Raw genomic sequence first — 14,432 nt, 5'->3', positions numbered from 1 at the left:
TCGACGCTAACGGGGGAAGTTTGAGGTGGCGGGTGATATCGGCCGAGAGCTTGTGTTATCCGCATCAGCCCCTGCTTTTTAGGGCTTCCTTCGGCTGCTTTCATCCCGATCTCTGAGAGTGGACGCGGAACTTGAAATCCTCGCTCCGCCCGGGGAGTCAGGGGACTCGGCCAAGGTCACTCGGCCGGGGAGGGGAGGTCGAAATTTGAACGCAGGCCGGGCGATTTTCGGAGCGTGTGTTGGATGCGGGGGCCTCCTCTGGGGAGAGAGATGCTGCTTGATCCGTTAGGGCCTAGAAGCCGAGAATGGGAGGTAGTTTACGAAGTAACCTTATTAAAAGGGTATCGGGAGCTGGGTTGAGGGGAATGGCTTAAGGATTTGCCAGCACGGACTCGGGGACTCAGCCTGGTAGGGAAAGTGCTGTTTGTAATAAAGAAATGAAACCTACCGTTAGACTTAAGAAATAAGGACTATGCCAGTCTCCGTGACTCGATTTTGAGAGCGGAAGACATTTTAACTCCCTCTAGGCCTGTTTCTCCTTGTGTCCAAAAGAAGAATTCTCTAGCGTTCGGATTAAGTAAGATGGCACAAAATGGGCTTGGCGTGCTGCCTGATACATGTGAACGCTTGAGGGGCAATCGTTGTCACAGTGGACTTTTCTCTGTGTACCACTGTTTGGTGGTGGTGGTTTAGTCGCTATATCGTGTCCGACTTTTGCGATCCCATGGCCTGTGCCCGCCAGGTTCTTCTGTCCATGGGATTCTCCAGGCAGGAATACTGGAGTGGGTTGCCATTTCCTTCTCCAGGGGTTTTTCCTGACCCGGGAATGGAACCTGGGACTCCTGCATTGCAGGCACATGATTTAACAGCTGAGCTATGAGGGAAGCCCTAAACTCTTGTAACAACTGGAGGTATTTGGTATTTGCAGACTGGAGGTTCTGACCCTTTCTTGTCGGATGGGATTCTGAGGGACACGTTTGAAAAGCAGGGAGTTAAGAAATTGTGCTCTTCCGCTTTCCTTGTGCTGTCCGATTCTGGTGAATTCTTTCACACATCTCTCTTGTTGCAGGACTTCTCCTCTGTGATCTCTAAGCCTTGTTACCTATCCTCCCCCCACCTTATTTCCCCAAGCAGTGCATTTTGTGACTCATTCCACCCTCTCTTGCCTCACAAACAACAGAGGATCAGGGTTTTATTTATTAATTGCTGTTTAGAGGAAGTGAGGGTAATTTCCTATTATCCGGTTGAGGAAGTTCAGGCTTGAGAGTGATGAGTTATGCTCGGAGTCAGTGGGGCATTTGTAACTCAAGTGTGTGTTTCTTTCACTATGGATACTGACTCCCCTCTAAGACAACAGGGCAGGCAGTTCACCACTGAAGTGTTTACCTGGAGAGTATGCAAGAAGGGGAGGGTTGGCACCCAGGGACCTGTGATCCGTGTTAGTAGCTTCAGGGCCTCTTGTCAACAAAGCTAAATTGGAGGGCTTTAGCCATTATTCCCCCAGATAATCCACAAGCCTTTGATGTTGATAGAGCATTTAACCTCCCTGTCAAGTTGGTGGTTGAGGCTGGTATGATCTTCCACTCGGGTCTCTGAGAGGAAAAATCCATCCCTTCTTGCTCTTCTGTTAGGGATGTGCTCAAAATACACAAACACCATCAGCATATACACCCATCTGCCACTCTGCCTGAGCAAGTCTGGAAGTAACTGGAGTTCTTCTCTTCTAGTTTTGTCACAGAGTGTTTTGTCCCTTCTCTGGTTTATTTATTTTTGTAGAAAAGCAAAACAGGGAAAGGTGGAGGCGACAGAGTCTAATTTGGCAAGGTCTATAAGGATGACTCATAGCCTACAGTCCCTCTGGGGACGACCCTGTAAACACTACACCTGGAGACCATCTGAGAGGCAGACTGGTCCACTTTCTTGTGAGGTAGTTGTTTTCTGCTGCTGGTGGTCCAGAATCTTTTGTCTCCAGGCAGAAGGTAAGGCACTTTTTGTTTGAGCCCTCCTTCATGCCAGGGCATAACTCCAAATCTTCCTTCTGGCTCTGGCTTCAGAGAAGAGGGAGAGGTTTCTTTGTTAAAAGTACAGATTAGGTGTGGAGCCCCCAAGCCTCATTCTGAACTTGGATTTTACCAAGCTAGAATACTCGTGAGAATCTTTGAGACTTCTGAAACTACTTACAAACAAAACAGCATTTGAAACTGATTTTAAAATAGAACATGGGTTCCCAAGACTATCCAGGAGAGGAAGGGTTTCCAAAAGTTAATATCTGAGGCCTGGTGTCTGGGGATATCAGCATTGACAGGCTCAGTACATGTTCTTTTGTTTGTTTTGTGGGGGTGAGGGTTTGTTTGTTTCTTTTGCTCCTGAGTGCCTCTTTAGTGGCCTGCACTGTGCTGAGCGTGCCTGGGAGCTGCTTAACTGAGCAACGTAGTCTTGGCATGGGAGGCGGCACTCAAAAATCCTTAGGGTTCTGTGTCCAATGAAGCAGGTCCCCTAGTGGTTGAGAGAAAGACCTTAGGAGTCAGAGATTCATGAGGGATGAGGTAGTCGGTGTCCCATCCATTGCACATCCCTGTTCTGTCCAGACGGTGCTAATTGAGGCATGGAATCGAGAGGGGATCAGGGAGGGTCTAATAACACATCGCTGAGTGACGTCATAGGTAATTAGCGAGTTTGCTTCTCTCTTTTTGAGTTCTTTTGGACCCAGGATTAGGATCTGTCAGATTGTGGTGATAATGTTAAAAATAAATCAAATGTCTGGTGTATGCTTGCTTTACCTGACTAATAAGAATTTTCATGACAGCTTTCCAGGGTAAGAACTTTAATTAGTCCCTCATGCCAGAGTGAAAAACAAACTCGGAATAATTAAGTAAGCCTGCCTAAGACCAGGCAGCCAAGGTACGGTAGAATCAGTCTACGTCTGGGGCCCTTGCTGCAACAGAAAGAAGGGATGAATGAGTAGGGAGAGGCCCTTTCCAGATCAGCCCCTGAAGCTTCTGTGAAAGTCAAGTCTGCGTGCTGCCTTTTTGGGTGAACTTTTCTTTTCCCTTCCCTTTAGGCAATTGAAGATGAGGGAGGTAATCCTGATGAAATTGAAATTACCTCTGAAGGAAATAAGAAGACATCAAAGAGATCCAGCAAAGGTATGGAGGGTGATGTTAGGAACTTCTTTCAAACTGGCTTCCTCTGCTAATGTGCCTGTGGACTGCCCTGTGAATCTTTGATGGACCTTGAATGAAGGTGTGCATTTTCTTTCAAGATCTCTCCATTGTATTTTTGTCTCCATGGGATTTGGGAAGTCTCAGCACAGAAGAGGTACTGACACCTTTACTTATTTTCTTCTGTAGGTTTCTCGGCAGCTGGTGCTTATCCAGAGTCTTAACCTTCTTGAGGTAGAGAGTGTTTAGGATTACTTGAGTCTCCTATTGCTCTGACTTGTGGAAAATAACTTCCCTTTTAAATACCGCCTGGCCAAAAACAGAGTCGTCACTTTTACAGATGCTGCTTTCAAAAACTGTCTACCGCATAAAAACCAGGTTCCACATGGCATTAAAGACCCTCACCATTGCCCCAGATGGTCCCTTCCTGCTCCCCACCCCCCACCACGTTCCTCTGTTACATCCACCTGCAATTAGGTCCCAAACCTGTGGTTTACTCCATCCACTCCTCTTCCCCATCTGTCTGGATTCGAGTCCTAGTTCATCACGAGACAACTTCTGATCTCACCAGTAGCAAGTCTTCTCTCCTTAGGTCCTCTGCACAGCCCTGGCCTAAGTTTCAATGCTGACATCATCCTGCCTTATGTCGTAATTAGGTTGTTGAGGACAGGGTCTGCTTCTTCCTTGTCTTCCTTCCTGCTAGTATTTACTCAATAAATTGAATTCCTAATTGAATTCAGTGACATTCAACTAATCAGCTAAAAAGAGAGGATCAGCTAAAACCAGGCAGTTGGGCCATCTTGAAAATTCTGTAGGTAATTGAAAGTTTTATTGCTCAGGCCCCAAAATGAAATATTTTTTACCTGGCCAGTGGTGAAGACCTGGATCTGAAATGTCTGAGAGGCAGGCACCAATATGGACTACGCTGTGGTATATTAGCTCTGGGAGAATAGCAGTCAGTGTCATCACTTTTTGGAGTGACATCACTTGTGTGGTCCACGGTTTGTTGTGCATTTTGACTTGCCCAAGTCGATGTTTTTGCCAAGGCAGAGTACTGAAAAATCAGAGAAAGACATTTATTGGGGGGGCGGCGGGCAGGCAGAGGATATGGCCCGTGGAGTTTGTTTTTAAGAAAAACAAATCCTTGTGTTAGGGTTTTTAGGAACACAAATATGCATTAAATAAAGGAGACAATCCATTATTAGAAGTAGGCATATTTTCCCAGACTTTCTGTGTGTCTACCATTACCTAAAATAAAAACAAATGCAGAAAGATGTAACCAGAAACCCACTGTAGTTTTGTCTTTCCATTAAAAAAAAAAATCCATACTATGCACAACATCCTTTAATTTACTTTTTTTGCTTAGCATGTAAAGGACATCTTCAATAATGCAGAAAATAAAGACCTCATTCTTTTAATGGCTAAGTGTTCGTCCTTCTTCCTGTAGTTGAGCTCCTCAGTTTTATCACTAGACTATTTGTTCCGGTTTGCAGCATGTCCATGTGCCAGAGTTATCTCTGCTGAAGGAATATGTTTTTGTTACCTGAGAGAAGTAGAATTCTGGGGTCAAAAGACATGTACATTTATTTTTGAAATAGTTATTAGCAATTGGCTTTCCAACAGGCTCTACTGGTTAATAACTAGCAACATGGGCAGGTACCTGTTTCTTTAAATTCTTGCTTAATGCTAAATATTATTTTCCTTGTATTTGTCTGAATTTCTCCACAGGTAAAGTGTCCATTTACATTTCTTCACAGATTAGAAAATTTCTGATAATTGCCCATCTGTATTTTCTCAATTGCCTTTTCACGCCCTTTGCTCATTTTTCTGCTTGTCTTTTGAGAGTGCTCACTCTGTAAAATGTCGATTGTTTTTTTCATAGTCTTTCATTTGACTTAACTAGTTTGTTTTGACTTAACTAATTTGTGATGATTTTGTCTTGAAAGTTTTAATCTTTAATACAGGCAATGCAGTTAACCTGTTTTATTTGGTTTTAGATTTTATGTTGTATTTTAAGAGGCAGTCCTTTGCTTTAAAATTACTTTTTTAAAAAATCTGCATCGCAAAGTAGTATTTATAGTTTTATTTTGAGTTCATTTGGAATTTATTTTTGCATATGATTTGAGGTTAAATAGGGATCAAAATAATGGGATTTTTAAAATATTTATTATTTATTTATTTGGCTATACCGGGTCTTCGTTGCAGCATGAGGGATCTAGTTCCCTGAACAGGGATCGAACCTGGGTCCCCTGCATTGGGAGTGTGGAGTCTTAGCCACTGGGCCACCAGGGAAGTCCCAGTGTGATACATTTCTACTAAATTCCTACTGCTCTTGCCCAGTCATAATCCCTGCTTGTCCCTCCGGTGGGAGGCGGGGGGAGAATACTGTTACTTTGACCATAGATGATTAGCTTTGCCTGTTATGAAACTTCACGGGAAGTAGAACCATTCAAAGCAAAAAATGGCATAGGTTTCTGCACTGTGTGGCTTGTGGAATCTTAGTTCTCTGACCAGGGATTGAGCCTAGGCCCTAGGCAGTGAGCTCATAGAGTCCTAACCACTGGACTGCCAGGAATTCCCAATACAAACTCTTTTCTGTCTGGTTTCTTAGATGCTTAGTCATTCTATTCTGAAGTTTTACAGTACTTTTTCATATTTAGTAGGGCTACTTTATAAGTTCTCTTGATTTATTTTACAACTGCCTTATTAAATTTTAAGATTTTTACTGAAAATAAGAGTTTCTTCTTCTGTGTTATTTGAACAAACTCAAAATACTTTGAAATCTGATTATTTTAATCAGAATCCTAGAAATCTTCCAAACCAGTTTTGCACCAGTACTTTGTTTAATAGATCGTTTAAAGTAATTTAACTAGAAAAGCAAAGTTAGCATGTTTTTAAGCAGTCAAATACATTTTTAATAATTGGCAATGTTTTGGATAGATACTTCACAAGAGAATATAAGTATATGGCCAGTGACCACATCAAAAATTGTTATGTTTAGCTATCAAGGAAATGAAAATTAAAATGATTAGAAATACTAGAAAACAACTATTAAAATGGCAAAGATTTAGAAAAACAAACTTCCCATACACTGCTGTGAAGTATATAAATTGATGCAACTTTTGGGAGAAAAATTGCCACATAAAATTTTTTAAAAATCAACTGAAATGTTAATACATCCCAAATTATTCTATTTCTGTGTCTTTAGCCAAAATAAATGAAAGCATAGGTCCACAAAAACTTTGAGCATGAATGTACAGTGTATCTTTTTTTGGGAGACATAATTTCATGCTTAGAAAAGATACAAGAAAAATACAAGAAATTTTCCTAAATTCTCACCCAGATTCCCAAAATGCTATCATTTTAATACATTTATTTTATCCTTTTCATTCTTGAGAGAGGGAGGGCAGGAGGGGAGGGGAAGAGGGAGAAAGAAAAGGATGAAACAAATGTAATACATATGTATTTTTTCCTTTTCCCCTGAACTGTTTCAGAATAAGTTGCAAGTATGTACCTCTTTGCTCCTACATACTACAGCATTTTCTAAAAGCAAGAACATTACATAACTATGTACGTAGTTCCCAAAATCAAGAAATTAATATTGGAATAATGCTGTTCTTTAAGCTTAGACCTTATTTAATCATTTATTCTAGTAATGTTCTTCATACACAGAAGAAGAAAATTCTAGGGTCTTTTGCCTTCAGTTGTCATGGCACATTTTTTGGTTTCCTTTAATCTACAACAGTTCCCAAGCCTTTGTTTGTATTGGTGATATTACCATTTTCTGAAGAGCACAGACCACCTATTTTGAAGCCTGTTTTTCAGTTTGGGTTTATTGGGGATATTTCTGGTGTTGTTTTTTTCCCCCTCATGTTTAGGTTCAAATCACGCACTTTTGTCAGAAAAACCACTGGAAGTGTTATTTTTCTTTGTTGTTACGTGTCTTCCTTAGAGGCACATCCTGACAATTTGGGCAGGTAACTTGGGGTGGTATTGGTTGGGTTTCTCCACAGGAGAGTTTTTAATTGTATCTATGGGGAGGATACTCAGAGACTTAAAAATACCATCTTTCACCCTCCACTAGTGTCAGCATCCACTGAGTTGTCCACTGATGATTTTCTAAATTCATCATTCCATCTATAGTGTTGGATTTCTTCCGTAAGAGTTAGTAGCTTGCACTTCTCCCCCACGAGTTAGTAGCTTGCACTTCTCCCCCACTTATCAGTGTGAACTTAGAGATTCCTATTCAGTAGATGATAAGCCTTTGTGATATTTATTTTGATGTGCAAATTCTCCCTGTTAGACTCCTGCAAGCTGGCCCCAGTATCTTCTTAACATGTTCACATCGCTCTTTGAACACTTACTTTCTGGCACAAGAGGGTGTTCCAGTGTCTGTTTGCTTTCCCTGCCCTGCTCTGGGAATCAGCCATCTCTTCCAGGTGCCCTTCTTCATTTTTTGCAGAGTGCTAGTGTACTCTGCTGAAGTGAAAGTCTCTCAGTTTTGTTCAACTCTTTGCAGTCCCATGGACTGTAGCCTGCCAGGCTTCTCCATCCATGGAATTCTCCAGGCCAGAATACTGGTCTGGGTGGCTGTTCCCTTCTCCAGGGATCTTCCCAACCCAGGGATGGAACCCAGGTCTCCCGCATTGCAGGCAGATTCTTTACCGACTGAGCTACCAGGGAACGCCAAGACTAAGGGAGTGGGTAGCCTATCCCTTCTCCAGGGGATCTTCCCAACCCAGGAATGCAGGGGTCTCCTGCATTGCAGGCAAATTCTTTACCATGGAAGCCCTACTCTTTGCTGCAGGTGTCAAATTTTTAGCCGCTGCTGGGTCTCTGAGGTCCTTTTAGTCTTCATGTACCTCATGAAATTAAATACTAGTGAAGCAATCCAAAATGAGCCAATGACGGCTTAAGAAATGTGGGGGGGAAATGGCTAATATGAACAATGCACTTGCAAAACTTGCTAACTGGTTTTAATTGTTCTGCTTTGTTTTTGACATGCCAATGAAACGTTATTTGCAAGTCAAAGACTTAAGCAAGGTATTGCCAGAGGACATTAAAAATAGATACAGTATTCTCAAGTAATAGGTAAAGCTACAAGGAAATATTTAAGTAGTATGACATAAGTAATTTTGAGAAAGTTTTCCTAGATATGATGACTTGATAGCATAATGTTCCCAATTCCCCTCAAAGTAACCTAAAAGACTCTTTGAGATTTGTCTGTTTTAATATTTATCAAAAAGAAAATACAGAAGAATAACTCAAATTGAAAAACTGTTGCATTCTTGCTCTCATTTTAATGGTACAATATTAAGATTTTCTTAATGAAAGATACCAGAAATAGATATAATTGGGAGAAAATGTTACAGCATATAAACATCCAGAAAGCATTCAACATTCCTATGAATTAATAAGAAAATAGCCAATTGAGTTCAGAAAAGAGACCTCCTTGGTGGCTCAGACGGTAACGAATCTGCCTGCAATGCAGGAGACCTGGGTTCAGTCCCTGGGTCAGGAAGATCCTTGGAGAAGGAAGTGGCAACCCACTCCAGTATTCTTTCCTGGGAAATCCCATGGACAGAGGAGCCTGGCAGGCTACAGTCCACGAGGTCACAAGAGTCAGACACAACTAAGCAACTAACACTTTGACTTCATTTTCATGAATAGAGAAGTCACAGATAACAGAAGAAACAAACAAGGCCTATATACAAAAAAGAAAAATTCTTAAAGGAAAGCAAATAAAAATGACTATCATTTTTGCCAATTACACTGGTAAACAGGTACATAATTCTCAATAATCCACATTGACAAGGGTGTGAGGAAGTGAGTAGTTATTGGAGATGGTAAGTTAATAATAAAGCATCTTTCGTGGCAGGGGTGACCAAACTGAAACTAACCATGGAGGTGAGTCAGTGTATAGGGCAAGATAATTTTCCAAGGCCTTTATTAACAGAAGCAAGTTACAGAATATATATACAGTGTGATTCCTTTACATAGCAAATTCATTTTCATTTGAATGGTACGTGTATAAATCCACAAGATGTTTTCAAGGGCCACCAAGCTGACAACAATGGTTACCTCTTAGAAGTGCGACGGGGAGAAGGGAAAAGAACTTTTTCATGTATTTATGAGGGTGGATCTTTTATTAGTAAACTAAAATTTACTGTGACGTGGTGAGAATCTTTTAATGAGTATACTTGTGAGAATGTATTTGTGTAATCAAACAAATTTTTAAAAATACCTTCCCACGTGCAGCCAGCTACACTGGGTCCTGGGGGAATTCCCAGCAGGAGTCTGTGGAGGGGTCTAACAGCTGAGTTGGACATTTTCCCTGAAGTAGAAGCTTAATGGGGAGAAGAAATGGAAATCCCAGGCAGGGGGGCTGGGAGAAAGTTAGAGAGACAAGAACTGCGAAGCTGCATGGACCTGTGGTTTGGAGATTGCGAACGTGGGAGGCCTTTTTACTCTATGGAGGAAGAATTTGAGGGGTACTTTTTCTCTTAGTAGTACCAAAAACAGTTGCTTTAGTTTTTGCCACAGTGATATTTCTCATTCACATTAATTTTGGATTCACTGAGACACATTGTTTTTCGTCTTTGGAAAGTAGGGTGTCTTTCCCCAAATAGTGATTGTTGGTAAGCATCTCGATGGGGATGTGTTTTCCATATTGAAGACTGGATGTTCTTAGGACTGCACATTCTCTTGACATTGCTTTGTTAGGGCATTTCTTACCTGGGAGAATTCTCCCCTGGAAGGGATTCAGGCTGCAGTGTACCTGTGCGTCCTGCTTGTAGTGAGATCTGGATCTGCCTGATGAAAACCTGCTTCCTTCTTGTGAAAGGGAGAAAGACAGTAGAAAGGGTGGCAAGTTTCTGGTAGTCTGCTTAGATTTTTTTCCTACTAACTCACTGGAACTGGGCAAGAGCCAATGTGCATATTCTAGAATGGTACAAGTCTGTTGCTTGTATATCTTCCTAGCATATTTATAAAGACCACTGGGTTGAGTTCCAGACATTTTTGAAGCTCGAGGCATGTTTTGCCATAGGATACTGAGGTTCCCAGCCAACTACCAAGGCTATTTGCAATTAAAATATTTCTGGGGGGAAAAAAATTCGGAAAACATGAGTGAAGTTAGAATATGGAAAAATCAAGTAACACATGGTATAGGAAAATTCTAAAGTCTGAATTATGGTACAAATGATTGTTGTTAATCGTTAAGTCATCCCAACTCTTTGCAACCCCATAGAATGCACCAAGTCAGACTTCTTTGTCCTTCACTATCTCCCAGAGTTTGCTCAAATCCATGTCCAGTGAGTCAGTGATGCTATCTAGTGATCTGATGCTCTGCCGCCCTCTGCTCCTTTTGCCCTCAATCTTTACCAGCTTTTCTAATGAGTTGGCTCTTTGCATCAGGTAGCCAAGGTATTGGAGCTTCAGCTTTAGCATCAGTCCTTCTAGTGATTATTCAGGGCTGATTCCCTTTAGGATTGACTGGTTTGATCTTGCACTCCAAGGACATCTCAAGAGTCTTCTCCAGCACCACAATTCGAAAGCATCATTTTTTTGGCCCTCAGTCTGCTTTATGGTGCAACTCAGTTCCGTACATGACTACTGGAAAAACCATAGCTTTTACTAATTGGACCTTCGTGTGCAAAGTGATGTCTTACTAGATAAATACTTAGTAGCCTAAGAAAGTCCATATTTAATTTGGAGAATGATGGTGCTTTCCAGGTGGCTCAGTGGTAAAGCATCCACTTGCCAATAGATGCAGACATAGAATGTCAAGAAGAGGAAAACAGTGAGATGAATGGAGAGAGTAACATGGAAGCTGCATTAACATGTAAATAGATCGCCACTGGAAATTTGCTGTATAACTCAGGGAACTCAAACTGAGACTCTGTAATAACCTAGATGGGAGAGGACATATATACACCTGTGGTTAATTCATGTTAATGTGTGATAGAAATCAAACCAATATTGTAAAGCAATCATCAATTAAAAATAAATATTTTTTTTTTTTAAAAAGAAGAATCCACCTGCCCAGTGCAGGAGATGCAGGTTCAGTCTCAGTTGGGAAGATCCCCTGACGTAGGAAATGGCAACCCACTCAGGTATCCTTCCCTGAAGATCACATGGAAAGAGAGGCTTGGTGACCTCAGTTCATAGGGTTGCACATGACTGTGCACATACTCACACAAACCATATAATGCTATGAAAGAATATAGAAAGCTATTCACAAGGTAGTAAGTGAAAGGATTATCAAATGGCAGCACAGTTTTTAAAAGGAGAGTATGTGTATGTTCGTAGCACAGTATGGAAGGATATCCATGCCCCACTGTATGATAGCTCCAGAACTAACTCTTAGATGGTAAAATTCTGAAAGGTATTTACTTTCTTTTTGCTTTTCTGTGTATTCCTTTTATGTCATTGTCTCTGGGTAAACGTGTTCCACATTCCTTAACCAAAAAGCAGCACATATAATCTTTTTTGTTTGATTGATCTGGTTTGTGTGGTTTTTTGTTAGTTTGGGTTTTGTTTGGTTTTTGCTGTGCCAGGCTTGTGGGATTTTAGTTCACCTACCAAGTTTTGAACCTGAAACATCAGTAGTAAAACACAGAATGCTAACGACTGGAGTTCCAGGGAATTCCCCACAGCAGCACATTTGTATGCGATACTCTTCTCCCCATAACCAAAGCCACTTAACATGATGGGCAGGCCTGGAAAAGGTCTGGTTCCTTCCACCTTATTAAGAACCCATTTCTAGTGCCTCATACTTCCCACAGCTAGTTGATAAGAAGAGAACCACTTCTACTAGGGGTAGTAGGGAACTCCCTTATCCAGATTGAATTTAACTATTCCTGGATTACTGTGTTCCTAAATGGGAAGTCCCACGGGTGTTTTAGGTTGTCTTTCTGTACTGCTTAGGGTGTATGAAAGTGGAAGTTGTCACTTCTGAAAAATACACATCTTTGATCTCATGCTACAAATTATTCTTCCAGGGCGCAAACCAGAAGAAGAGGGTGTGGAAGATAATGGGCTAGAAGAAAATTCTGGGGATGGACAGGTATGTGAACCTCATCAGTGATCAGCTCCGTACATGGACCAGGGCCTGTCATCTGATGCTTGTATTTTTCTTTATCACAGGAGGATGTTGAGACCAGTTTGGAGAACTTACAGGACATTGACATGATGGATATCAGTGTGTTGGATGAAGCAGAGATTGATAACGGGAGTGTTGCAGACTGTGTGGAAGATGATGATGCTGAAAACCTCCAGGAGTCCCTGTCTGACAGTAGAGAGCTTGTGGAGGGGGAGATGAAAGAACTTCCAGAGCAGCTTCAAGAACATGGTGTAGGTACCTCAGCAGGGTCTCTAGGATGTACCCTAAATGTAAAAATTCCTCAAACAGCATAACAGATAATAACTAAATTTGGAATTATGTTCTTTTAATGCCATTTCAGTACGATGTTTGGCTGGTCCATTCACATCACAGATGAGTCTGAAAGGCACACTTTGCTTCATTGAAAAATGGTGTTTTGTGAGGAATAATTGTATCTGCTCTCCATTTGAATAGTGCAGCATTAAGCATCTTGAGGACACTATTCTAGCCTTCTTGTTATAGGAGATTACTCTGTAATGTAATAGCTGTGATGCCTCGAATACCAAAACAGGTGGAAAGTTGGTCTTTTGCTGTCATTGGATTGGTACTCCCCTAGTCAGTCTTAGAATACTGTGACCTTGTTTTTAAAGCCTTCACTTTTATTGTGTTAGGATGAAATCCAGGGTACAATACAGTTATGGTGAGTATTACTTACTGAATTCTGTCTGCCAGACATTAGCCGTTAGTTCCTTTCATCCTGTTAACCACAGATACATAGATGCTATTATGCCAATTTTTCAGTTGGGAAAATTGGAGGGTAAAAAGGTAAAGGTAAACATCTCCAGGCAGTAGCTCATATGAGAATAAGAATGAAGGCCAAGGTAATTCCAGATTCCATACACTTAACTCATACATTGCGTTTTCTTAGTGCCATTAATTCAGTGGATTATGTTATTTCCAAAAGGATGAATGTTTCTCACTTAGAAAAGGCGATTAAAAAATAGAAGCCCTGAGACATCTTTGAAGGCATTTCTGTTATTGGTATTGTAAATTTTGTTCTCCGTTTATTTTACAGGTAGAGGATAAAGAAAGTATAAACAATTTAGATACTTCATCATCTGACTTCACTATATTGCAGGTAAATTATTGTATGGCTCAATAATTTTAAAATCAAAGATTAGACTACAGTTTCTGGAATCCACTTCTGATACAGTCCCAACTAAAATCACTGCAAGATCTGTTTTCCTTTTTTGGCCTCCTAGAGGGAGTTTTGCTTTCAACTTTCCTGAATAGAATGTGCCTATTGAGAAGGGCTCATTGTTTCAGCTCCCCCACCAGCATTGAACGTCTCTGCAGTTAAGACTCAGGTCTTTTGGGGGGCTCTTGATAGTTTGATCAGTAACAGATCAAACCGTGGGGTCTGTCCTGGAGGGCCTCGTCTGCAGTAGAAGTACTTCTAGGTGAGACATGAGACTGCAAGGGCAGCACCCCCTCCCCAGGACAGAAGAATGGGGCTCAGACAAGGGTGCGGGAGGGTGGGGTGGGGTGGCCACAGCACTGACATCACAGCTGGGAAAGACGGGTTCTGATTTTCCCTTTGGGAAGTTATTCCTCAAAAAGTACACAGAGTTCTCTTGATGACTGTAGCATCTTGGCTATCAAACACAGGTTAAACTACCACCTGTGTTAAAAGTTAAATGAGAACAAATAAGATGTAGACTGACTTTTAGGTATAGTTTGCATTAATATGGATCTTAAGTTTCCTTTTACTTTTTCTGTTAGCTGATGTTGGTTTAAACTGTTGAAATAAACCTGAGTATCTGATTTTCAGAACATTTTTGAGGAAATGAAAAAAAGGCTTATGCCAGTCCTTGTTTTTTCTAGTTTTAATAATGTAACTTATGCTGATTAGTTGGAAACCACCTTTCAGACAAGACCTTCATTTCTCTCTGCCAGACAGGGGCCAGGTGTGTTATTAGTGAGCCACAAGCCAGCCCCCAGGAGGGTACACATCGGAAGAAAACTTGGTGAAACTTGGTTCACCATTCAGATTAATGTCTCTCCAGCTGCAGAGACAAAGCCTGTTCCTGACTCAGAAAGAAAAGGAGGAGCAGGCTTATTTTCTTGAGTGTCTCCTCAGGTTTAAGTCCTATGTACATTGTCCAGTC

At 41.3% G+C, this 14,432-nt stretch overlaps 1 protein-coding gene across 9 annotated transcripts in view; it reads left to right on the top strand.

The window, feature by feature from the left end:
- The window catches only part of SAFB (scaffold attachment factor B), a 66,601-nt gene that overhangs the window by 38,586 nt on the left and 13,583 nt on the right, over positions 1-14,432 (top strand). For all 9 annotated transcript variants that reach the window (XM_070464882.1, XM_070464881.1, XM_070464880.1 and 6 more), the window contains 4 exons: positions 3,062-3,146; positions 12,164-12,228; positions 12,309-12,519; positions 13,344-13,402. In XM_070464882.1, the coding sequence (XP_070320983.1) occupies positions 3,062-3,146; positions 12,164-12,228; positions 12,309-12,519; positions 13,344-13,402 (420 nt within the window). The remainder of the gene's footprint in view (positions 1-3,061; positions 3,147-12,163; positions 12,229-12,308; positions 12,520-13,343; positions 13,403-14,432) is intronic.

This window comes from Odocoileus virginianus, chromosome 3 (genome assembly GCF_023699985.2).
Source record: "Odocoileus virginianus isolate 20LAN1187 ecotype Illinois chromosome 3, Ovbor_1.2, whole genome shotgun sequence".
Classification (NCBI taxonomy): Eukaryota; Metazoa; Chordata; class Mammalia; order Artiodactyla; family Cervidae; genus Odocoileus; species Odocoileus virginianus.
Note: the sequence above shows the minus strand (reverse complement) of the source record. Positions and strands in the feature narration are given on the sequence as shown.